Here is a 26,989-nt window from a genome sequence, read left to right on the forward strand (position 1 = left end):
ATCGCCGTCGGAGGAGTTAAATGGTTGTTAGTAGCAATTGATTACTTTTCCAAATGGATCTAGGCAAAAGCGTTAGCCACAATATCAGCCAACAAGGTTCGCCGATTCTTCTACAGACAAATCATAAGTCGGTTCGGCGTTCCACATACCATTATAACTGATAATGGCACACAGTTTGTGGACAGAAAATTCAATCAGATTCTTCAAGATCTGCATGTCAAACACCGATATACGTCGGTTGAACATCCACAAACAAACGAATTGGCATAAGCTGCAAATCGAGTCCTCAAACACGGATTGGAAAGAAGATTAGAAGCAGCTAAAGGAGAATAGCCTAAACAGTTAGACTTTGTGCTAAGGGGTTACAGAACAACCAAACACTCAACCACAGGTGAAACCCCATTTCGCATGGTTTACGGTAGTCAAGCCATGATCCCAGTTGAAATTGGAGAACCATCATGGAGAAAGATGTACACAAATGCAGACAGCAACTCGCAGGCATTGCTTCATAACTTAGACGCGATAGAGGAAATGCGTGAGATCGCGTACGTCAAAGAAGTAGCACTCAAACAGAGGATTACAGTGCGCTATAACCTAAAGGTTGTCGGACGAGGCTTCAACGTGGGAGACTTAGTCTTATGAAGAGCTGACATCGGCAATAAGAACACGCGACAAGGCAAATTGGCCACAAACTGGGAAGGACCCTATCGCATCTACAACAAAACAGATAAGGGGGCATATGTCATTGAGACACTATCTGGCCTTACTATCCCACGCACGTGGAATGCGGACAAGCTTAAGACATTTTATAGCTAAGTCTCTCATGACTCACAACAATTTTGTCTTTCCAAATTATTGTTTCAAATAAAACTGGTCAATTTCCTTTTACTATTAATTACTTTCTGCATTAAGTTTAAGAACACAGGATCACAACGTTCCTGTCAGACAGGGTTCTCTCACGAATCCTCCAATTCACAGGAAACCTCTCATGGTTCCAATCAAGTTATAGGATTCTCTTACGAATCCTCCAATTCACAGGAAACCTCTCATGGTTCCTATCAAGTTATAGGATTCTCTCACGAATCCTCCAGTTTACAGGAAACCTCTCATGGTTCCTATCAAGTTATAGGATTCTCTCACGAATCCTCCAATTAACAGGAAACCTCTCATGGTTCCTATCAAGTTATAGGATTCTCTCACGAATCCTCCAATTTACAGAAAACCTCTCATGGGTCCTATCAAGTTATAGGATTTTCTCACAAATCCTCCAATTCACAGGACACCTCTCATGGGTCCTATCAAATTAAGGATTTTCTCACGAATCCTCCAATTCACAGGACACCCCTTATGGGTCCTATCAAGTAAAAGATTCTCTCACGAGTCCTCCAATTCACAGGATACCTCTCATGGTTCCTATCAAATAAAGGATTCTCTCACGAATCCTCCAATTAACAGACTCTTTCACAAGGATCTCCTCAACAGATCGAAATTATTCAAGTCCAACGTCACTAAGACACATCGCGACTCTCTATGCTCAGACGCAAGGACATGAACAAATAAAAGGTATGCAACATACTTTACAACCTGACATATAAACTGTCTGGACATGCAGCATGCAGTTATGGTGTTCAAGCGCCATACGGCGTACACACCACAGTCCCAGATACAGGACGTACATTCGCACACGGACTCTTTACATTCACAGGATCCTATACTTAAAGGATTCCTCTATAACAAAGCACGACATGCTTTGACAAATGATCGCGAAAAGGCACACATATTCGCACAACTCAGATGGAACACACTTCAGCTGGGTTAAAACTCCATCCGCGATACAAAGAACGCGAAGAGCAACATGAAGAATGACGAAAAGGGTAATAACCCATTGCGAAGTATGCAAATATCAACAGTCTACAGGAAAACAGAAACACAAGCATTTGGCAACACATCCAACATACATATTCAACAAGCCCAAATGTCATGATTTCAAAATTACGGGAACAAAAACCCCTTACACACATCATTGTTTTGAATCATATGGGGATACTCCCCTTACAAATACTGAAAAAATTAAAAGAAGACAGCAGAAGGTCAGACTGTCTGAATAGATATATCCTGAGGAGTATCAGCTTCAACAGCGCACTCATTATTCACAGCAGGAGGACCTTGAGGCGATGGCTCTTGCAAGGATGGCGCGATTGTGACTATATCCATCGCGCTGATCAGTTCAACTGGGACCTCTTGATTTTTCTCATTCAGTGTCACCAGCAGAACATCCTTGAAGTAGTGATAAAGGTTCTTTTCTTCCTTTTCGCGATATCCCCTTCCACTACTACAAGAGGGATAACTTCTTGAGGAGGAGCGGGAGGAGTGTGAAGCCTCAAGGGAGATTTCAGCTGCGTGGCGGCATGACCACTCGACTCAGCAACAGCAGCAGTAGTCTTGATCGATTATGAGGAGGATGAGGAGCCAGCAAGAGCTGCGCGATTGGCAGCGATCTGCTCCATTCGGCTTACTAGCGCCATCCTTATACTATCTGCAAAATAGAACAAACGCAGGGGTGATTAAGTATACTTACTTGATACTTGCACATCGCGATACACGAAGATACTTAGATCAAAACAACTGGAAACAGAAAAATAGCAAGGATTCACATTACCCAGGTAAGCTCGAATATCATCCTCGGAATATTCGTTTAAAATGGTATATGTATCCAGTGAGCCTGTAGCAGAGGCCTCACGAGTGATGTTACCCAAAGCAGTCATCGTCTACTGTTCTAGATCGCTCAAATCAGTAAAGGTATAGCTTAACACGGAACTACTTGACGGATATTCCGACCAGTACAAGGGGAAGATAGGAGCCTCGTCCTCGCCTAGAAAAAATGGCGTGGTACCTTTGGCGGGATAGATTTTGAAATACTCAGCGCTCCACTTGTTAATCTTTCTGCAGTACGACCCACAAAATTTTACTTTGCCCCTAAAAGATATTCAGCTGTTGCAAGGGGGCATCACACTAAACATATATAAAAAGGACGGTACAGATTGGAAAAGGCCATAAACCTTGCATACCATCTCATACACTCTAATAAAACCCCAGGCATTGGGGGTCAGCTGTGAGGGCGCCACATTCAAGTGCGCCACAGTTTACAAACACAATAAGAAAAGGGAAGAAGAACACCTATGGACAAGAAAAAATAGGAGTACTTCATCATGAAATGCCTGGATGATCCCTCAGCCCGCGATGAGCAAACGCGCTCATTCTTCGGGACGACACCAATCTCCCATTGGTTGTCAAAAGCTTTATCCGGGGTCAGATGGAGGGTCGCAGTTACTTCCGCCAACTCTCCAGGCGAACAAAATACTGACTCAATCTTCAAAACTGAGTCTGACACCCACTCCAGGGTATCCACATCCCGGATGGTTTGCCTATTCAGGGACCGCGTCTCCGAAGGTTCTTCTTCCGGACTAAGGCGCACAGCTTTCTTCTTGGCCTCAGGCTGCGTCTTCACGATCTTCTTATCGCGAGCACCACGTTTTGCCATAATTTCCTATATACGAGGAGACACGAAATCTGATTCAGAAGAAGAGGAATCAGTGGAAGAAGACAAGTCAGTGGACACAGGTTTATAATTATCAAAATTCCTTTTTTTAAAAGGATATCCGGCTGGATAAATCAAATTCAAGGGCAATGGACTAGGACTTTTCGGTACTGAAGACTCAGCCGATTTATAACTACTATCAGAACTGGCAGAGGAGTCACTCGATATCACAATGGGTTTAGACATATTCACAGCAAATTGGGGAAAAGGAATTAGTGGAAGAAGACAAGTCAGTGGACACAAGTTTATAATTATCAAAATTCCTTTTTTTAAAAGGATATCCGGCTGGATAAATCACATTCAAGGGCAATGGACTAGGACTTTTCGGTACTGAAGACTCGCGCGCGATGGAACACGACGAATCGCGCGATGAACTTGCGAAAGGCGATTTAGGGCTTTTCGACTCAGTCGATTTATAACTACTATCAGAACTGGCAGAGAAGTCACTCGATATCACAATGGGTTTAGACATACTCACAGCAAACTGGGGAAACACAGACGAGCTATGGGCTGACAATGCCTTTCCGCGATTAGGTTATCGCGAAGTTGACCCTAACTCAAAGGTACGACTAGAGGGAACACACTTAGCACAAGCTTTGGAACAGGGGGGCTAGAATTCCTACAGTAGGCCTTTTGTTCCTGGTTCCCAAGGACCTTGATCTGGGTAACAATCCCGATGACGGACTAGACGAACCAGACCGTTCAAGGAATCTGATAAAATCCGACAATTTGCGATTCTCAGACATACCCCAAAAAGGCAGACGAAAATGTTGAACAAGATGAAAAAAATGCAGATAAAACAGAGGGTAAGAAGAAAAAAACGCACCTGAGCTTTATACTTTGGAAGTTCACACCAAAAGCAGGACGTGTCACCACCGAAAATACAGAGACAAGCTCTGAGAGACGAAACAAGTTCTCCACCAAAAATGGCCAAATGATCTTCCCTCCAAATGAAAAGGCTCAAATACGAAGAGTTTTTCTCCAACGGATAGACCAAAAGCCGTGAAACGTGTTAAACACAAAACGGGTTAATGAGGACACGTGGCAGGCAGGGGAAGCATTTTACTCACAAAACACCCACGACTGTCCTTAAATCCCCACGTAATCAAAGCAGCATTTAATGCTCCTGACTGATTAGACGTCTAATCCACCGTTATTAAGCGGTCGAAAGTCATGATGACATTGCAAGGCATCATTACCGCGGCAGACAACGACATATGAGTCACAAACTACCGCGCTTCATACAGAAGACATATAGCTCACGGCCTTGTCAAATGACAATACCGCAAGTTAGGGGGCATCTGATCCAGATATAATATAGGCCCAACCAGGGCCCAATAACACATGGAAGCCCAAACCCATTAAGGACCCAGAACGAGGCATGAAGGACAGGTACGGACACGATGACCATATCGTGGCACACCAGCGCGATGACCATATCGCGTCATACAAGGCGCGATGACCTCATCGCAGCACGCAAGACGTACTTACTCACCTCGCAACATGATACTTTCTACAGACAGTAAACTTAAGGGCCAAGGCAACGCCACCGCGCCCTCACACTAGTAAGAAACAGACAGCTCCAGCTCGCCATAACTCTACTACTAGACACCATGGCGGCAAGCTCCTCAACATTTAAACCATGACAGCCACACTACGTTGGCACCAAGGAACCTTTGCCTTCACCATGAAGAAAGGCATCCTCCAAGCACACATCTCAACTACTATATAAACACACGATGTATCACCAAGGTACGATCATCCTTTACTTTCACAACATAAACACCTGCCTCTGATACTGACTTATGCATCAGAGTGTCTTCGCAGGTACCCCCCCCCCCCCCAATTTGGTGCAACGTGAAGGACGAAGGACAAAGAGCTCAGGCTCACCCCAACTGTAATACCAGGCCCAGAACAGTAACTACCGAAGGAGTCTCAACCGTGTGTGATTTGGGCTTAATACATATTGGGCTATCCATACCGTATTTGGTCCGATTAACCTCCAAATCCAGGATGGACACTATAGAACAAAGTTAAGATGGAGAGTCACAAACTATAGTCACCCCTATTCTATACGCATATTAGTCTATTAGATGAGAGTCAGAGAGGTAGAAGTAGTTAATCTTGACACATTGAGAGACAGACACACATTGCGTTGTAGTACTGTTTTTTTAAAGAATATCAATCTTAGAAATTCACGCTACATCATTCTATTTCAAAAAGAAAATAACGTAATATATATTCTTTTTAATTGGAAACTAAGCAATAAAAGTTACAAACTAAATAAAAAAAACTTACATATTGAATAACAAAAGTATGTATATTTATTGTACCAAAAAAAAGTATGTATATTTGATGAGTACATAAATGTACATGAATATTGTTACCCAATCTATAACTTTTTGAAACAATATTCTCATTTTAAATGAAGTGCCAAAATACCACCCACGTTTTAATTGATGTTATTAAGCCCAAATTTATTACCGATCATCCCATTGTTTTAGTACTATACTTTTTACAGGGAGATTATTCTTCTTCTGTTTCTTATCATTTATTATTACCAATCTTATTATCCTTAAGTCAAAATCAAATCAACAACTCTCACTTAATTATTTTGTAACCATTAAATTTAGTTTAATCTAACAATAACAAAATCAGTAATAAGAAATGATAAAAAAAATGACAATAAGTATTAACATATCCCATTTTTCATACCCCAACACCACGTTTTAATACCGAAAATAGTGCCAAGAATCCCATTGTTTTTTGCAAACACGCTCTAGACTTCCTCTTTTGATTAAATCTTGAGTAAATATCATTTTTCGTCCCTGACAAATATAACAAAGCCTTTTTTGGTCCCCAACAATAAAAAAAGGCTTTGTTAGGTCCTTGATTTTGGGGAAAAAAGTGCCACGTTTGTCCTTCTGTTAGTTTGCATCCAACGGGCAAACTAACAGAGCACACGTGGAACGTTAGTTTCCTGAGTCAGAATGAAGTAGTCCAGCGTGGAAGTAAGACGATGACATTTTGAACATGCCTTATGGCTTGTTAGAGTTTTGGACACCTGACCTTAGCATCGAAGGGTGAGCTGACCAACACAACCCTGTAAATTTGAGAACCCTAAATCAGCCTAAATCAACCATAAACAAAAAAATTCCCCAAAAGCTCCGCACGTTGATGACTGAAAATTGAGGAGAGTAGAAGTTATTTAGTGGATTTGCTGGGGCGTAGGAGACAATGAGTCTTTCTTCTAGCATGGGAGGATCAAGTTGGAGTGCTTCAATAGGAGGTAGAACAACGACAAGGAATGGCAGTCAAAGGTTCAAATGTGGGAGGCAAACTATCGTCTATACCTCCAAAACATAGAGAAACCCAAATAGGGCATTCTTTGGGTGCCCTAATTTCAAGGTATACATGTGTAATTTGAAGTTAATTAAGTTGAAATATTTGCTCCCCGTGGTTTGTTATTTTGGCAGGAGAAGAAGCCGTTTTGTGATTATTTTAGATGGGTAGATGTCGTATGTAATGAAAGGCTGGAGCTGGAAGATGAAAGAATACACAAGGTGGAGTTGGATGTTGCTGAAATGGATTTCAAGTTGAAGTATGTGGACATGATGATGACTGAGCAATTGCAAGTTAAGCTGAATGACTAAGGTGTGAAGATTAAGGAGCAAGAACTGAAGATTAATGACCAGGAAAGAAAGCTGAATGAGCTATACCAGAAGATGGTTTCAGAGTTAGATAGGATGGACAATGAAATTAGGCATGTTGGTAGGTCATGTAGGGTCATAGTTGGTGCCTGTGTAGGTCTGGTCCTGATTTGTATTTTTGTTGCAAGTGTGGTAACAATCAAAACTAGTGTACCAATTGTATTTTTTCTTGACGGAAGTGTAATGAGTTCTCTGTACTTTTATGAGCAAATGAATAAAGATGCTTTTATTAAATGGCTTATTCTGTATTGGTTTGAAAATGTGTTTTTGATGTGCTTTATTTCTGTGGTCAAGCTTACCAATATATAAATGCCATGAACAAGGTCATGGATTATTCCATGCCATCTCTTTGAATCGTATGTTTGAGTCTTAATCTGAATCCAATGCCATGATGGATTATAACCATTGAGTCATTTATCTGCATAATTAAGCTGGAATGAATGTATCTGCTAGAAGCATTGTGCATATCAGAAGTTGGAAGTTGGAAATGCAGCCATTTTTGTTTCAAAATGGGATTTTGTAGAGTCATTTTGGTCCCTAACAATATGACATGATGGCCTTTATGGTCCCTGAGAAATTCGTCGAGACCCTAATTGGTCCTTATCAATAAAAAAGTGGACATGAAATCAGAAGTTGCAAGGCAGTCATATTTGTTAAACCATAAGTTGGAATGCAATCAGAAGTTGGAATTGTAAATCATGAAATCATTGTATCACAAACCACCAACCACAAATGTATCCATCTAAGAGGCCAAACTCTTTCAATATTTGTTGTTAGTATCACAGACAATTTGACGGTAAAGAATGGGAAAGAAATTGCAACTGATTAAACAATGGGAAAGAAAGCAATGCAGAAAGGTTGATAAATCATGATTAATGTAGCCATTTACAATTCAGAACCCATCCATCAAACAGTATCCACATTTACAATTCAGAACCCATCCATAAAAAAAAAGAGGGCCTGTCAAATGTAAAACAAAGCACCATGTACAAAAAAATGTGGAGCTACAATTCATAATGGCCAAAGATATCAGTGTTGCCTATACAAAAAACACTGAACCTACAACTGATCATGTCCTTGAAGCTGGCCTTGGGGGCCTAAATCCAGGTGTGGTCATGAAAGCCATTAGCCTGGTCCTTGTGCCACTGCTTGTTGCATTGAGAGTTTCATTGGAGAAATCTTCAGCTGGTGGTGGGGCAGAAGGTGGTGGGATGCTACCTCTAAATGGCATGTCAGCTGCCTGGGAATTTGGTATTGCAGGTCCTCCTTGACTGAGAGGTATCTCTTCTTCAGGTCTTGATCGAATGTTGACAGTAATTGGAGTTGAAGGAGCTATTGGTCTCTTCCCTTTCTTACTTGCTGCTGGTCCCTTACAAGTCTTTGCATAGTGACCAGCCTATCCACATTTAGGACATTTAGTAGCATATGTCATTTTCACTCTTTTGGTATTGCTTCCATGTTCCTCACTTGGATCCTTTTTCCTATGTTTCTTAGGACGGCCAATTGGCATTTTCAACGGTGGAGGAATAGGTTTAGGCTTTGTTGAGGTAGGCCAATACTTAACAGAATTGACAGGGTTTAATGTGTGTGCATAAGTGGCATGCAAAGCATCCACTGTCATCCATTGATGCACATAAAGCTCTGCAGGTTCATTCTTACGGCATATTGCAGCAATTGCATGCTCACATGGCAATCCAGTCAGATGCCATAGATTGCATGCCCATGTTTTGTATGTTAAATTTACTCGAACCCTTTCACCCTTTCCACTAACTTCATATATGTCTTGATTCAAATTCCTTGTCCATGTAGGAGTCCAGAAATTCCTTAGTACCTTCAATTGATCAAGCTTCTTCTGTTGTGCAGGGGCAATTTTACCCCTAACTGTTCCAAGAATTCTTTGATGTGTTGCCATCCTCCTCATGATGTAACACCTAAGTTCTTCACATAGACTGATTATGGGCTTGGACCTATATCCTACAATTTTGGCATTCCAAACCTCTGCCATGTTGTTTGTAATGTTGTCACACTTGGGCCAGTGGCTAAAATAGGCTTTCACCTAGCATGAGAGGTCAATCTTGTGTAGATATGCCCAAGCATCTTCATTTAAATCTTTCAATCTCTGCATGGCCCTTTGGAATTGAGGTACAATAGTGCATCTTACACATTCCCAAACTATTCCCCTAATGGCCTTGTCCTTCCACTGCTTAATGAAATATTTCCAGACATGCTGCACACAAAACCTGTGATGTGCATCGGCATCACCTCCTGCAAAGTTGGTATCAAACCCTGCATTCATATATGAAGCAACACAGTCAGTTTATATAGTCACCATATAAAACCAAAAGACAGTTTTAAACAAACATACCTTTTGCTGATTAGAAATGAAGTTCCAACCATGGACTACATGGCTGCCAATGTCCTCTTGTAACAAGTTCAGAAACCATTTCCAGTTTTCTTTCATCTCACTGTCCACCACTGCATAAGCAATGACATAAAAGCTCTTGTTTGCATCCTCTCCCACTGCACTCAAGAGTTGTCCCCCATAGTATCCTTTTAAGAAACAACCATCCAGGTCAATCAATAGCCTACAATCAGCTTTGAACCCTTTCTTACAAGCATCAAGACATATATACAGTTTAGAAAATATAGGTGGGCTTTCAGGGACAGGTTGTGGTATTACTTGCATCTGGAAAGCGGAGCCAGGATTGCTTCTCAAAAGCTCAGCTAGGTAGTCCCTTAACTTGGCATACTGTTCCTTTTCATAACCTTCTATTCTGCCTTTGGCTTTACGAAGTGCCTTGCTCACTTTCTTCAAATGTACATGGACCTTGTATTCCTCTTTTAAATGCTCATAAGCTTCAGCCCTTGTCATGTTGGGCTGTGTGACTAACCTTTTCTCCAACTTTTTTGCAACCCAATCTCTGCTGGCCCTTTTATTTTTGAAAATTCTGCAACAAGAATGTGAATCATTGAATGTCTTCACTTGGAAACTATTCAATTTGTTGTTCCAGGCACAGTATATCATCCACTCACAGTCTTTATTTGAGCATTTGGCCCTTGCTCTTACCTTGCCATTTTTAACCCACTTAAATTGTCTCCCAAGACTAATATTGTAGTCTTTCACACCATTTTTAAAGTGGTCTAAACTGACAAACTCAATTCCAAGCTCTAGTTGGACATGACCAAAAGTATTGTCTGCATTAAACTTCGGAAACATAGTTGTTTCAACCTCCTCATCCCCACTTGAAGGAGGAGTCTTCAGTTCTTCAGAATTATAACCATACCCCTGCTCTTCAAATGACATATTCTGGTCATCCTCTTCCAAGTTTTGTTCCTTGCCATGCTGGTTAACTGTCTTTTTTTTCTTTTTTTCATGATGCCTTTTTTTTTGCATACATATCCTCTTCATCCTCTGTTTCGTCCTCATAACCCGATGGAGGAGGCTTATATGGCTCATCTTCTACACTGTCATATAAATCACTTAACAGTCCATTGCCATCTCCCTCTTCATATTCATCAGCAGAAGTCATATGCACCTCACTTGAACTACCAATTGAATCAGTTAACACCCCCTCCTCATCACCATTTTGACACTCTAACTCATCACTCCCTTCTGCAGGTGCAGGTGCTACAATGTCAGGAACTGCAATGCAATCTTCGAAATAAATATCTACCTTGTTCCCATTACCTAAGGCAGCCTTAACCATTTCCACAATGTCTGAGTCCTTTTCAAGAAGACTTAACCCTACCTCTAAATCACTCTCAGTAGGCTTAAGCCACCACATCTGTCTAAATTTTTTATATCCACACCCCTTGAACAAAGTTTCAAGGTCACGAAGGTTGACATAATCTGCATCCATCTCTGGAAGGTTGACATAATCTGCATCCATCTCTGGTAAATCATCCACTCTCCTATTTACATAAGTAAGCTTCCTTTCATCATTCCTAATCAACACACCCCCATTGTTACCAATCCAGTGGGCTAGCACTTAGTAGGCTCAATCAGAATAAAAGACCACCTGGACACTTGAAAGACTATTTTCAATGACTAAATGGCCCAAATTAGTATTTTGTATCTGTTGTTTTATGTAATTAGAAATTAAAAAGAAACAAGAGGAAGGATTGTAACAGAATAGTTATATAGCCCACGGGGAGGGCGTGAAGGAAGATATTCAGAAAATCGTTGGACAAACTCCCTCTCTTTCTCTCTATCTTTTCTTATTCACAATTATATCCTCTTCCCAGATCTAAACCCCTTACATTTGGTGCTTTCATCAACCTCTTCCTCCCAAATCATGGCTGAGAATACAAGGATGCAAGACATGCAACAACGACTAGAAGCACTCGAACATTAGTTTCACGCGGCTGAACTGGTCCGCGAACAACAACATATGGACCTCCAGGAATCTCAAGCTCAGCTGCATGACTCTCAGCAGCAAATTCAAGAATCTCATAATCGCTTTCACCAGGATCTGAATCGATTGATTGAACTACAGCAGAACAACTGTGGAGTATTGGGGTCCGGTCCGTTGACGGGGCCCACTACAGGTGGAGAAAATTCCAGATCTAGACAGGTCAAATTGGATTTTCCACGTTTCTCCTCTGGAGATCCCACCACGTGGATCACAGCAGTTGAGAGGTATTTTGCGTTTTACCAAGTCCCTCTTCCAGATCACTTGAATTTAGCAGCATTTCATCTTAATGAACCAGCTGCAAGTTGGTTTTATGGTGCGGATCAAAATGGCCTAATGCCTGATTGGCGAACATTTTGCACTGCGTTGCTGCGTCGTTTTGGTTCGTCTGAATTTGATGATCCAGCTGGAGCGTTGGTGAAAATCCAACAAACGGGATCAGTTCTGGACTACCAATCCTCTTTCGAGAAGTTGGTGAGTAAGGTCTCAGGTTTATCTGCCACTTTGCTTTGCAGTATTTTTATCTCAGGTCTTAAACCACACATCTGTCGTTCTGTTTTAACCCTCAGACCTGTGGATTATCATGAAGCCTTTTCGTTAGCCAGAGTCTTTGAAGATCAAGCTACTGATCAAAAATTTAACCATGCCTGGAAATCTGCTCCTAAAACAGTAAATTCCCTACAACTTACCCCTGCAACCAATAGTAATCCTATTCTAGCCATACCCATCTGTCGTTTGTCCCAATTGGAAATGCAACAGAGGAGGGAGAAGAATCTTTGCTATCATTGTGACGAAAAATATTCTTTCGGGCACAAGTGCAAGGGCCGTCCAACACTGTTATATCTGGAAAGTGATGATGATAATCCTGATCCTGAACCCTTACCGGTGATAGACGACAATTCGGTTTCTGAAGTGACACTTGAAATCAGCTTCAATGCCTTATTTGGCCATCGTAGTTCAAGATCTTTTCGTCTTACAGGCACGATCAAAGGCAAACAAGTCCAAATCCTTGTGGTTGGGGGAAGTACACACAATTTCATTACTGATCGTATGGCTTTGTTTCTTGGTTTAACATTGCATCACATTAACCCTTTCCAAGTGCAGGTGGGAAATGGTGAAGCTCTTCAATGTACAGCTTCTTGTCTTGAAATTTCCTTGAATTTGCAAGCCCATGCATTCGTTGTGGATCTGCTTGTGCTTGATCTCAAAGGTGCGGATGTAGTTTTGGGTATCCAATGGTTGGAGACTTTGGGCCCTATTATAACTGATTATGCCCAGATGACCATGTCCTTTACCCACAGTAATTCCACTATTACCCTACACGGTGACTATTCCATTTCACCCACCCAAATATCTAATGCACAACTCCACAAATTAGTATCCCAAGATTCGGTGTCTTCTTATTTCATGTGCCTTGACAGTACCGACACTACAAATACACCAAAACCTTCCCACCTACCACCGCCACCGATTCAACAACTCCTCACCCAATTCCAAGATATATTCAATACTCCCCAATCCTTACCCCTTGACCGTAATACCAACCACCACATTAATCTGATTCCTCACTCCAAACCCATACAAGTCCGTCCCTATAGATATCCACACTTCTTGAAAACAGAGATTGAAAACATGGTGAGCGAGATGTTAAATACTGGAGTGATACGACCCAGCCAATCTCCTTTTAGTTCCCCAGTTCTTTTGGTGAAGAAAAAGATGGCACATGGAGGTTTTGTGTTGACTACCGAGCGTTAAAACGCGATCACCGTGCTAGACAAGTTTCCCATCCCTACAGTAGACGAGTTGCTAGATAAGCTACATGGTGCCCAAATTTTTTTGTAAGTTGGATCTACGTTCAGGGTATCATCAGATAAGGATGAACCCTCTTGATGTCCACAAAACTGCATTTCGGACCCACAATGGCCACTTTGAATTTTTAGTGATGCCATTTAGTCTTTCAAATGCTCCGTCGATGTTCCAAGCTACTATGAATCATGTCTTCAGTAGCTTCTTGAGACGGTTTGTAGTTATCTTCTTTGATGAAATACTGGTGTACAACCCATCTCTCCAAGCTCATCTCGATCATCTAAGGAAAGTATTGTACACTCTCAGAAAACATAAGTATTTTGTTAAAGAGTCTAAATATTCTTTTGCAGTCCAAGAAATTCAGTTTTTGGGCCATGTTATTTCGTCTGCTGGAGTATCCCCGGATCCCTCTAAGATTCAAGCTGTGAAAGAATGGCCCATTCCACAATCGGTCACTCAGTTACGCGCTTTTTTTGTCTATCGGGTTACTACCGTCGTTTCATTAAGGGATATGCTTTTGTGGCAGCACCACTTACGGACCTATTATCCAAAGATGCTTTTAAATGGTCAGTCACTGCTGAGCAAGCCTTTGTGGCTCTCAAAAACTTGTTAACAAACGCTCCAATTTTGGCTTTGCCCAATTTTACACTTCCTTTTATTCTGGAAACGGATGCATCAGGTGTAGGCATTGGGGCGGTGTTGTTACAGGCAAATCATCCAGTTGCTTTTTTTCCCCGAAAGCTGTCCAAGCTCATGCAATCAAAATCCACTTATTATCGGGAGATGTATGCCATAACCACTTCGGTGGCTAAGTGGAGGCAATACCTCTTGGGCACGCCCACTATTATCAAGACCGATCATCGCAGTTTGCATCACTTGATGTCACAAGTAATCAAAACCCCCGAGCAACAACAATTTCTTGCAAAATTGTTGGGGTTCATTTACACGATTCAGTATCGCCCAGGTAAATCAAACACAGCTGCTGACGCCTTGTCACATCAGCCGGAGGGGGTTACCACTACTGCCACTATACCAGAGCTCATGGCTCTCAGTGCACCTACATCCACATATAGTTCCATATTACAGTCTGAATTACAACATGACTTCTATGCTACTCGCATTATACAGGAATTACAAACAGATCCTACTAAATGGCCACACTGGTTGTATAAACAAGGATTACTGTTCAACAGAAACCGCATCTATGTACCACCAAGCTCATCACTAATACCGCTACTTCTCCACCAATTTCACTCATCCAAGATTGGTGGACACGCTGGCATCAGAAGAACACTCATCATAGTAGGTGCTTCATTTACCTGGAAACACATGAAGAAAGACATTCAACAGTACATACAGCAATGTGAAACTTACCAGAAAACGAAATCCCCAAACCATTCACCTTATGGTCTTCTACAACCCTTTTTAGTCCCTGACACCATTTGGTCAGACTTATCCATGGACTTTATAACACATTTGCCCAACTCAGGGGGTTTCACGGATATTATGGTAGTGGTGGACAGACTTACTAAGGGCGCCCACTTCATAGCCTTACCACCGAGATATTCAGCTGTCAAGGTCGCACAGGTACTTTGGGACACTGTTGGGAAGATACACGGCCCTCCGAGATCTATAGTCTCCGAGCTTGATCCCATCTTCACCAGTGACTTTTGGAAGACACTTTTCAAACTGCAGGGAACTATGCTTCACTTCACATCAGCGTATCACCCTCAATCCGACGACCAGACGGAGCGGGTCAATCAGATCTTGGAGCAGTACCTCTGTTGTTTTGTGCATGACCACCAAACCACATGGCACCGCTTCTTCAGCTGGGCTGTGTTCCATTACAACACCGCCTTCAATCCCTCTACTCGGACTACTCCATTTCAAGCCACTTTCGGTTGTCCTCCGCCGTGTTTATTGGCCTACACCTTGGGATCTACTCCGTTAGAGGCTGTGGACACAGATCTACACCAACGTTCCATGATCCTAGCATCATTAAAGCAAAACTTAAGAAAAGCACAAACCGTAATCAAAATACAAGCAGACAAGAAGCGAAAAGCTTACACCTTTCAAGTCGGAGACCAAGTACTTCTGAGACTGCAACCTTACCGCCAACTCACAGTCCATCAGCGGTCTTCCCACAAACTTAGTCTACGGTTCTATGGTCCCTTCGAGATTTTAGAACGTATCGGGCCAGTAGCCTACCGCCTCAAGCTGCCGAAAGAATCACGTGTCCATCCAGTCTTCCATGTCTCTCTTTTGAGACCGTTCATCGCTCACAGGCAACACCAGATCCACGCTTTTCCAACAGCCCTCCATAGTACACCACCGATGCATGCACCAGCAACTATTGTGTCACGGCGTATCATCTGGAGGCAAGGGCGGGAGACACCACAAGTATTAGTGCAGTGGCAGGGGTTACCTCCGGAGGAGTCAACTTGGGAAGACAAAATAGTTGTCATGGGAAAAAACTTTTCAAAGGACCAGCCTTCAGCTGTGAGGCAGAACGAAGAGGGCGAGTTTGATAGCTCTGAAACAAGACTGGCAAGTGATTTTTTGAGACAGACCATTCCTCCAACGTATGATTTGGGGAAAGAGGAGCTAATTAATGTGGCTGCAGACACAACCAATAGTATCAACCCGTCTGACACAACACACATAATCCCAACCACTCAGAAATTAATGGAGGCTAGTTGGATTCCTCTTTCTCCAAGCCTCTAGAACGTTCCCACCGACAACACACGTGGGTCGTCCATTCAGCTCAACCCAACACAAGGAGCCTCAATGGGGCAAGCACATCTCGAGGACGAGATTGGTTCTGATGGTGAAAGGGATGTTACGCACCAATCCAGTGGGCTAGCACTTAGTAGGCCCAATCGGGATAAAAGACAACTTGGATACTTGAAAGACTATTTTCAATGACTAAATGGCCCAAATTAGTATTTTGTATCTGTTGTTTTATGTAATTAGAAATTAAAAAGAAACAAGAGGAAGGATTGTAACAGAATAGTTATATAGCCCACGGGGAAGGAGTGAAGGAAGATATTCAGAAAATCGTTGGACAAACTCCCTCTCTTTCTCTCTATCTTTTCCTATTCACAATTCTATCCTCTTCCCAGATCTAAACCCCTTACACCCAAGATGATATCTTATGACTATATATTCATCCATCTGCATAGAAAACATAACACAAACATTTTTTAGACTACAATTGCATTATTTTACAGTATCATATAACCAATCATGATTTATCAATATTACAATAATCTTGTAACAGTCAGGGACAACCACATAGAGATTTTTAAAATGGCCACGCAGTCGATTAACACAACACTTGGGTCCACAAAACACTACACATAGCAAATATAAAAAACGAAAAGGGGACCATATGCAACAAGTTTCGTACAAAATAAAACCCTAACAATATCTTTACCAGGTACCGCACATGGGGGACCACATTAAACAAAAAACAATGACTCATTCACAAAGGGGACCACAGATAATAAAGAAATGACTTGTTGCACGTACCTTTTTCGAATGTGACCACACTCACAACCGTTTTTCTGATGTTGACCAAATATCCACACTACTTCCAAATCCTTGCAACTACAGAGGAGATGTTGACCCACAAACCACCGTTCCTCACAACCTTCACCGAAATGTAGCTCACGAGCAGAGGAAAAGGGGGGGTATGGAGAAGTTACTTCTTGTTGTCTGAGTGTGTCAACTAAGTTAAGACCAAGGTGGAAGATGTCTCCTTTACAGAAACGACGTCGTCCGCTTCTAATTACAGCTGCTAACCTTCACATATACACAACGACGTCGTTTATTCATCCAACGTGACTTGTAACGTTAGTGACTCAGGAAACTAACGTTCCACATGTGCTCCGTTAGTTTGTCCGTTGGATGCCAACTAACATAAGAACAAACGTGGCACTTTTTTTCCAAAATCAAGGACCTAACATAGCCTTTTTATTGTTGGGGACCAATAAGGACTTCGTGAAATTTGTCAAGAACGAAAAGTGATATTTACTTTTAAATCTTTCACTGAAATTGTTCAGTCTTCACCAGCTTAACAGACCCAAATCTCAATATCATTGCTTCTTTAACGAGTCACAGGTTAAACAAAACACAACTTTTAGACCAAAAGAAATAGGTTCCACTCCCCATTGTGCCAAGTTTGGTATCTTAATTGAGTTCTTATCTTCTAATAATTCATTTCCAATCCAGCGCTTAAAATTATAACACTGGATAGATTTAATTAATTGTCTACGGACTACAGGAATAAAATATTCTTGTTTACAGATATTTGATGTTTGCTTAAATATAATACACAAATCTTAGGTGCTGTGGTGACCTAACAAAACTATGAAAAACTATATACTCTCACATTTTCTTTTATAATAGGTTGATTCATATATACATGACATCAAAATGATTGATGAGAATAAATGCCTTGCTCAGTTGAGATGACAAGCGACAATAATAACAAACTAGAGCAGCATTTGGCTGTGACTGGAACCTCTCAGCTTGTTGCCTTCCCAACGCATCTTTCCTCATGCAAAATAATGAAACCATGACTGTATTCAGTAGCTGAAGTATGAGTCCATTTCTGCTTCCACCCCATCTAATTAAGTAGCACTCTTCAACTCCTCATCGTGCATGGGTCTATCTGCATTGATGTAGTTATCTGTGTCCTCTTCAACCTCATATGATGAAAGCAACTTTCTCTGCATAAATTATGCAACATGCACATCAGTAAAGAGGCCGACCAACATATATAAAAATGTCATTACCATTTCTCTTTCCGTTTAACATTTGATAGGATGCCTTTTCAGCCAATTAACTACAGAAGGGATATTAGTGATAAAAATTTCAAACTCTTGACATATTAATATACTATCTTAACATGCACTTTGTGAGATGTTTCTGCTTGTTTTAAGAAGTAATGAGAGGCAAGGAATGCATTCCTCATACAAAAGAAACATTATATTCAAAACCTTCAAATATAATGGCAAATATAAAAGTATTAGGTTGGGGGTAAAAGATGTGTATAGTAAAAGAATAACTGATAACAGAGGAGTTTTGTGTTTCTTGAATCTTGATAGATCCCAGGTCAGGGACAAGATGAAAAAGAAAACAAGATAGTAGGATGAGAAATAAAATGCTGTAGACAAGGCAGTTGACATGCCTTGTAACTACTCAACTAGTTAACTATGTTCAAAAAGTGGTTAATGAGTAACCACTATAGATAATTGTTTCTGAGTTCAAATATTTTTGCCAAGAATCCTTTGTACTTTTTTTCTTTTGTTCCCTATGATGAGATGATAAAAGAAATTCACTAATAGGAGAGAAGAAAAAAATACATATGTAGTATAAGATGACTTGCTATAGTACTAAAGAACCACTTCAACCCAAAACCTTAAAGCGTTGGGTGGAGGTCTTTCTAATGGTTTATATTATTCTCTAATACACCCCCTCACATAAGAGCCCTTTGGGCATGAAACGTGGATATTGCATAGGTCCAATTTTTTTTTTGGTTTTACCTTATACTTATTTAATTCCACAAGTGGGAGACGGTGAGGATCGAACTCGTGACCTTATGGTCACTGAAGTTACTTCAACCCAAAACTTTAAGGCGTTGGATGAAGGCCTCTTTAATGGTTTATATTTTTCTCTAACATATAGAACTACCAAAAATCTTACTACAAATGAGAGCAGTAAAAATGAAACCAAAAAAAAAAAAAAGGTAACACTTCATCAAAATGGTCTCTCATGGTGCATCTACCGGGTCCATTAGAGGCATATAATCATCATGACATGCTTGATATTTATAGCAATCTAAAGATCAGTGACATAATACTTACATGATCCTCAAAATCTGGGCTAGTTAAATTGACAGACAGGTTTCTCATCAACAGTAACACCTAAATAGAGCCAAGGCCATACATTTGTAAGTACTCCATAAAAAGCATAATTCATTTGTACAATTGTAGTTGACACAAATCAATAAACAGTCAGGTTCAAATAAAGCTTAAATGTAAACTTAAGGAGTAGGCAATTGATTGCCTCAAGCATATGAAAAAGCAATTTACCAAAAAGTAACAACAAAAAATATCTAGCCGAACATAATAGCAAAGTTTGGACCAAAACAACACATGCATACCGTCTCAACATCTATACGGTCCATCTTTTTTAGTTTCTGCAGATGTTCAGTTGCATTTGGATCAAATACACTGCCAATGAAGCTATATACCTGATTAAAATCCGGAAGAACTGCATTAAAAAGAAAAAAAATTGTTAAAATGCTAATTAAACTATCACGCCAATGATAAACATAAAAGCAACAATACCATAAAGAGGAAACTTGAATGACAAGAAAAAATGAATTTTAAATGAGTCTGTATGGGTCAAATTGGGAGTTTGTAGAACTCCCAGACAGCTTTCAAGACATGATAAATATTAAATGAAATGAGTCATGAAACTAAGAAAAACACCATAGACTATTACATTCACATGGTAAATAAATACGAAAATGACAATATGTTCGAGATACAGGATTGCATCAAATGTAATAAATTTAAGGGACTGTTGAGAAAATCCGAGAAATACATAAGTTTTTCAGCATTATTTGAGGAGTACCATCGAATTCAAATAAAAGCTGACAACTTAGTATTTTTCAGCCTTGCAGTTAAATCACAGTTGAAGTGATAATTTTGATGCACAGACAATGATTATCAAGATCCACATCCAAGAAGTTGATTGAAATTTAAGTTACTTCTGACACCACACAACGTAATTTTTTGGATATGAATCTGGTGTAAAGCAACCATATATACATGCTGAAATATACATTATAAGCCTCTGTCAGCACAAATTATGTTTATAACAACACTTCTTAACCTTGCTGTGCACACATGTAACTATCAAAGAAAATCAACTTGAAATTATCAAGCAAATTCACTAAAGCCTTGCCTCTCAGTGGCTTGCTATTATTCCCTTGACCATTAGATTCACCAACTGGCGGCACTCTAGGTGTGCTTTCCTTGCTACTGCAAGAATTTTTCACTTTTGGCACTGCAACACGATATAATATTGCAAACACAAGAAAGTAGTTAGTATCCTTTTTCTTCATTTTTAAGGTAACAAGTATCTTTAACAAACTAAGTCAATTATTTTCATTGTTAGAGAATAATATAAACCATTAAAAAAAAAAGCCCTCACCCAACACCTTAAGGTTTTGGGTTAAATTGATTCTTTACATGATATCAGAACTTCAGTGACTACAAGGTCACGAGTTCAATCCTCACCGCCCCACACTTTCTAGTGGAATTAAAATAAGCACAAGGTAAACCAAAAATTGAGCCTGTGTAATATCCATGCTTCGAGCCCAAAGGGCTCTTGCGTGAGGGAGTGTGTTAGAGAAAATAATATAAACCATTGAAAAAAGCCCTCACCCAACACCTTAAGGTTTTGGGTTGAATTGGTTCTTTATATTCATGAACAAAATTCCAGGATGATATATATGGAAAATGGTACAGGAAATCATAGCATTTAATACCATGCAATAAATTGGTTGTTTGCATGGTGTTGTTTGACCAGGAAGACACCACAGTGTTCATTATAGGAGTTTTAAGCATTGGTGAGGAATCATGCTTCACGATATATCCAGGTTCATGCAAAGCAGATGAAGATTGAAAAGATCCTGATACTTGTGAGAGTACAGGAGCTGCCAAATATCATATACAAATTATTAGATACAACAGCATTTAAATTGTGTCATAGAAAAAAAAAATGGTGCAAGATTATGACCATTTTTGGAAGCTTTCTGAGGATATGGATGGGCAGCTTTTCTTTTAGGCCTGGGTGGAGGAAGATGTTCACTTGCCCCACTCTTCTGAACTTTTAGAAAGTATTTCTGTGCATGGCTACGTATCTACAAAATTAGCAGAAATCATTTTTTAGTCCTTCTTAAATTGAGGTATGCATATAAATTTTAACTCAAATAAAATAAAATAACAGAAGCCCCAACAACTCAAACATTCATATACGTTCAGATCTTTCAAGCCAGCTCAGCTGTGCACACTCAACCAACAAAAGAGCAACCTGGTGCTATAAAGCTCCCACTATGCGGAAGGTCCATGGAAGGGCTATATTAGGCAGCCCTACCTTGCATTTGCTAGAGGCTGATTACAAGAATCAAACCTATGACCCGGGGGTCACATGGTGACAACACTATACATTGTGCGGCTCCCCATCCTGCAGGTACTCAACTAATAAACAGCATAAAATATTTTCTAACAATTTCTGGAAAAAATAACTAATATTGCTCCCTGTTGGCATTTTGTGCCTTGTTTTAATCAAAAGACCTATACGCCATAAAAAGCAATTTGCATTATTTTCTCATCAGAGGTAAAAACCATTACCAACCCTGCACCCAACAGTTTAAGATTTGAGGGTAGTTGGTTTTCTATCATGGCTACAAAGCCTCTATGACTAAGTAATTAGGAGTTTGATCTTTGTTGTCCCCATTTTTCTTAACTTAATTGATTTTTAGCATAAGACATACGGGCCTGTGCTTTGTCCATGTTTTGTTCTCAAATGTGGAGGCATGTTAAAGATAAAAAAAAACCATTCCTGGATCTGCCTGCATGCAACAGATAAGCTTTTAGGACAGTTGGTCCTTCACAATGTTTCAGAAAACAACAAACTTATGTAAGGTGGTTATAAACATGTAATAAAGGATTAGAAATTGGATTTGGACCCTCTCATGTTAAGAGCGAGAAAGACCAAAAAGGCAAAAGTAACTATAATTGGACCCACCATTATTTGTGTAGGGTCCATTAAAATTGCATCTGTGCCTTTCTCTCTCATAACATGAGAGAATGAACATGAAAAGATCCAAATCCTTAAAAATCAAATAGTTAAAATGGCATATATATTATTAGCCTAGATCATAAAGTGGCTGAAATGAGAGAGAAAGCACCTGTAGTGTTAAATGTTAATATCTAAGCCTAATGTTATTGTTCATGGGACAAACCATCGTTTTACCAGAGCTCTTCAATAAAGTAGTAGAAAACAGAATAACTTCACTACGCAACAACTTGCATTGTATACATGGTTGTTAAAACGTCATTCCAAATCGTAGAAACGGACATTTTTACATTTTTTGGGAAGAAAACGTGTTGAAACGGTAGTTGAAACGGGATTTGGGTAGAAACGGTTGAAACGCGAGTTAACTCGGCGAGTTTACCGAGTTAACTACGATCTGAAAAAAAAAGAAAAAAAGAAAGAAGAAAAGCCCTATTCTTTCCGCGTCTCTTCTCAGTGCGTTATTATTCATAAGCGACGAGAGGGCTGGTCAGCACTGCAGTCCTTGCTTTTTCATCACCCAGTCGCATTATTAGCTCACCCTTCTCTGTTCGTGTTGCTGTGTTTTGCTCCAGCGCACCTGTTCACAAGCGACGAGCATCTCTGCTTAAAAGTATGCCCATTTTCAACCTTTCGCTCCAGCTACATACCATTCCTTTGTTAAACCGTCTTTGCAGCATTCTTTGTTATTTGTTTTATTTTTTGTTTTGTGTCTTTGTTAAACCATCTTATACCACACCCACACCTCTTATTTTATTATTTGTTTTGCTCCTTTATTAAACCATCTTCGCAGGAGCCAACCTTTTGTCCATCTGCATACTATTTCCTTTATTTTATTATTATTTTTTGGTTAGCATGATGGCACCTTTTTTAAATATTATATATTCCACCCACTTTATATTTTATTATTTGGTTTGCTTCTTAGTTTCGTTTCTTGGCTGAAAGTCTGAAAGTTATTTTATTATTTATTGTGTTTTTGGAGGAAACTTTGATTAAATATAATTTGAAATCATATGGCTTAAATTCATCAAGTGCTGTTGATAGTAGTAGCACTCTGACTTCAGTAAGTGTAAGCAATGCTACCTTTTGATTTTAATATGTATTATGATGACTGAATTTGAACTTATTTTTTATTTCCTTTTGTGTTTGGACTTAAATTCGTGATGGATGTATATTTTCCTTTTGTTGTGATCTGGTCTTATATATGTTGGATGTATATATTTTTTTGGTACGTAGTAAACTCTTATGTTTCATTTACGTTTCACGATTTTACGTTTTTGCTCACCCCTACCGTTTCTATGTAAACTCTACGTTTTAACAACATTGATTGTATAGCGTGCATATGGAACTCACACTAATACCTCAAAAATGAAATTTAAATTGAAGCACCTTGCCTCAAATGAACAGTGGGATAGAGTGGGTATTAGATTTAACAGTTTTTGTCTCATAAAATAATTTTTTTACGGACCAGGGGTGAACAAACCATTCCTACCAGAGCAGTAAAGCATGATATGACAGTGAGAATGATATGAAAAACCAAGGAGCATAAGATCTAGTAACAGTGTGATCAAGAAGCAGGTCTATTTTTCAACATTTCATTTCCAATATGCTATAGTTCCATTGGTTAAATTTGAAAGCAACACAACCAATTAACCACATTTCAACATCATGGATTTTCTCCTACCAATTTACTTTTAACCTTCTCATGGTACATAAACATGGCAGATCACCTGGAACTGTTTTTTATCAGAGAATATCCCTTTTCTTGCCATGGCTCTGTTGACTTCCCTCCCAAAACACCGAGAACATAAACAAAATTTAAAAAGAAAATGAGAAAAGGGATACTTAAAAGTTACAAACTAAAATGAATGATCTAGACTCAAAAACATGAAATATCAAAGATAATGATGAACTTCTCGAGAAGAAAGAAACTTCTGTTTTTTTTTGGAATTACCTGTATAACAGTCTTTGACCCAACAAATGCTTCAATCTTTTTCCAGTCACGGTCAAACCTAGATACAGAAAGAAAGGAACAAAACAATGTGAGGACAATGCAAAATGGCGACACTAAGACCAAGAAAGGGGAGTAACAAACACATTTAGATTTAATTCGAAACACTAAATATCATTTAGGAACTAAGCTTTGACCTTTCAATGAAGCTCTCCACCATATGGAAGCAATGATTTGCAACGCTCTCAGTTGTTATCAAAATTCAAAATTATAAAAATATAATAATTTGGTTTATTTGTCTGGAGAAAAATACCCATATTTTTCAAGGGTGTCTCTCTACCTTTAATTAGTTATTGGAGTGTGTTGTGTATATGGCTTCTCTTTGGTGCCCTCATGGATGTTTCAGGGAAGTTCTATTACTTGAAGGCAAAGACAAATTGCACAGCTTTGTGTAAAGAACCAATTTACCTCAAAACCTTAAGGTGATGGATGAGGGCCTTTTTAATGGTTTATATTATTCTGTAACACACTCCCTCACGCAAGAGCCCTTTGGGCTTGAAGCGTGGATATTGCACAGGTCCAATTTTTTTGATTTTACCTTGTGCTTATTTAATTCCACTTGAAAGTGAGAGGCGGTGAGGATCGAACTCGTGATCTTATAGACACTGAAACTCTGATACCATGTAAAGAATCAATTCAACCCAAAACCTTAAGGTACTGGGTGAGGGCCTTTTTAATGATTTATATTATTCTCTAACACTTTGTTGCATTTCTTAGCTACTTTGGCTCCCTTGTTTCTTCTCATTTTTCATTTCAGGAGGCATTCTTATCTTCCTCCCAGATGTATTTTCTATTTCTTCCTTCTATAATATTTCCTTCTACAAAAAAAAGGTAATAATTTTCCTAATATGGCCATATGAAATTAAAGTAAAAGGCATCTACAGCAACATGGCTTTAGTTAATTCTGCATAGTATCATGGACAAATAATACACTTACTATGCTAATGCAATCCCAAGGAGAAGAAACATATTGTCAACATATAGGCATTCTTGGTATGATTATTGGTTACGAACCAAGTTAATCTTTATATCATGCTAAATGCTGTTTTAGATTAAGTAGTCCATTAATCCTTTTCTTTTCAGATATTATTCTTATCTATTTTTTTCCCAGTTGTGATTGCCAATATCTTTGGATCTAATTGCACCTATTCTATCTCAATCATTTGTTTATTAATTTTTTTTTTTTCATTCTAATTAAAAATGGAAAGATCAGAGTCAAAATAGTAAATAGTTTATAGTTCAAAAAGGTTAGTCCAATTTGTCAGGGTGTATGCATTTATGAGACAAGGGTAACTACTGGTCAGAAAGGAAGCAGGAAGCCATCTTCAACTCGTTGAACCCACAACCACAATTGTATTATAAGTAATCAGAGGATTCTAATGTAAGTTCAACCAACTTTAGTTTTAAGTGCAATTCTAGATCTAATATAAAGCTAGTGAGCATTGTCCCCACTCTCTCTCCTTGTCAATATCCAACCTCCCTTTACATCCTTGCTCTATCACTTGCCGAATTTGATATCTCAAATTCAACTACTTCAAAGTGGCTCGTATGCCAGACCGGGTTTGAACAAAAAAAAAAAATATTTCGACACCAAAAGGAAGAAATATATATGTCACATTACAGCTTCTAACAAAAACATTTCAAAAATAAAAGAATCTGGCTCTCTCAAATACAGCACCACTTTTTCATCCTTTCTAAACTAAGCTAAAATAAACAATAGGAAACTTAAAATTCACTATTGTTCCATTGTGTCAACTCAGCATCAAAAATCAAAATTTAACCTACCCATTTACCATTTCCATTCCAACACCTTCACACTTATAAAAGAAAAACCCCAAATTCCTCTCCCCCACCAAACCCATCTGAAAAACCCTAAATTCTCTATAATTACACACAATTCAGCATATGCCACACACATAACCATCACTGAACACACGCACACACAGATATAAACTCCGCTAACCAATGTCTCAACTGAAAACTAAAATTTAATCACTAACTATTGAAAGCCAAAAAAATAAAAAAATAAATAAAGAAATAAATAAAAAAGAGTGAACATTACAGTTGAAGGGCTTCGAGGAACTTGTCGTGTTCGGGTTCGGTCCAGTTCTCCCTTGACTTGGTGATAGTGTAGGGCTTGCGGATCTTCTTGGCGGCGTCCTCCAACGAGTTCGTGGCGGAAACCGCCGTGGCAGCGGCGGCGGACACGGAGGCGAAGGGGGCGAGCCCCGGTAGAGCCATGCCACTCGGATCCAAGTAGAAGCCCTCGGGCGGGTTCGGGTTTTTGGATACCATTCGAAGATTTTAGAGAGAGAAAGAGGAGAGAGAGTCTATGGTTTTGCGGCGAAACACACGGCAATTTATACAAGAGATATCTTTGTTCTTCTGATTCGCCAAGGTTAAGGACTGTTGTTGCTTGATGCGGCGCGGTTTATGGTTGGTATTATACGTGGACCAATGGTCGATTGCCACGTGAGCATTGTAAGAGAGGCTCTAATTTAGGTAAACTTTGCAACTTAAGCTTAGCCAAACACGTGTACACTATTTTCCTCTCAGGGGACGTTTTGTTGAGGAGAAA

General features: G+C 39.6%; 2 protein-coding genes across 2 annotated transcripts; one reads left to right on the forward strand and one right to left on the reverse strand.

Annotated features, from left to right (window-relative positions):
- Positions 1-11,699: 11,699 nt before the first annotated feature.
- LOC133295488 (uncharacterized) lies at positions 11,700-13,475 on the forward strand. Its single transcript, XM_061494327.1, has one exon. The coding sequence runs from the start codon at positions 11,700-11,702 to the stop codon at positions 13,473-13,475; it is 1,776 nt and encodes a 591-aa protein (XP_061350311.1).
- A 4,286-nt stretch (positions 13,476-17,761) lies between these two features.
- On the reverse strand, positions 17,762-26,765 carry LOC133295486 (protein REVEILLE 6-like). The gene is made up of 8 exons (XM_061494325.1): positions 26,474-26,765; positions 24,355-24,412; positions 21,342-21,465; positions 21,091-21,258; positions 20,505-20,606; positions 19,696-19,805; positions 19,397-19,456; positions 17,762-18,259 (listed from the first exon to the last, which is right to left on the reverse strand). Exons 1-8 carry the CDS (start codon positions 26,704-26,706, stop codon positions 18,161-18,163), a joined length of 954 nt encoding a protein of 317 aa, XP_061350309.1. The 5' UTR covers positions 26,707-26,765; the 3' UTR covers positions 17,762-18,160.
- Positions 26,766-26,989: the final 224 nt, after the last annotated feature.

This window comes from Gastrolobium bilobum, unplaced genomic scaffold, assembly GCF_033153095.1.
Source record: "Gastrolobium bilobum isolate Gb01-03AN ecotype WA unplaced genomic scaffold, APGP_CSIRO_Gbil_v1 utg12887, whole genome shotgun sequence".
NCBI lineage: Eukaryota > Viridiplantae > Streptophyta > Magnoliopsida > Fabales > Fabaceae > Gastrolobium > Gastrolobium bilobum.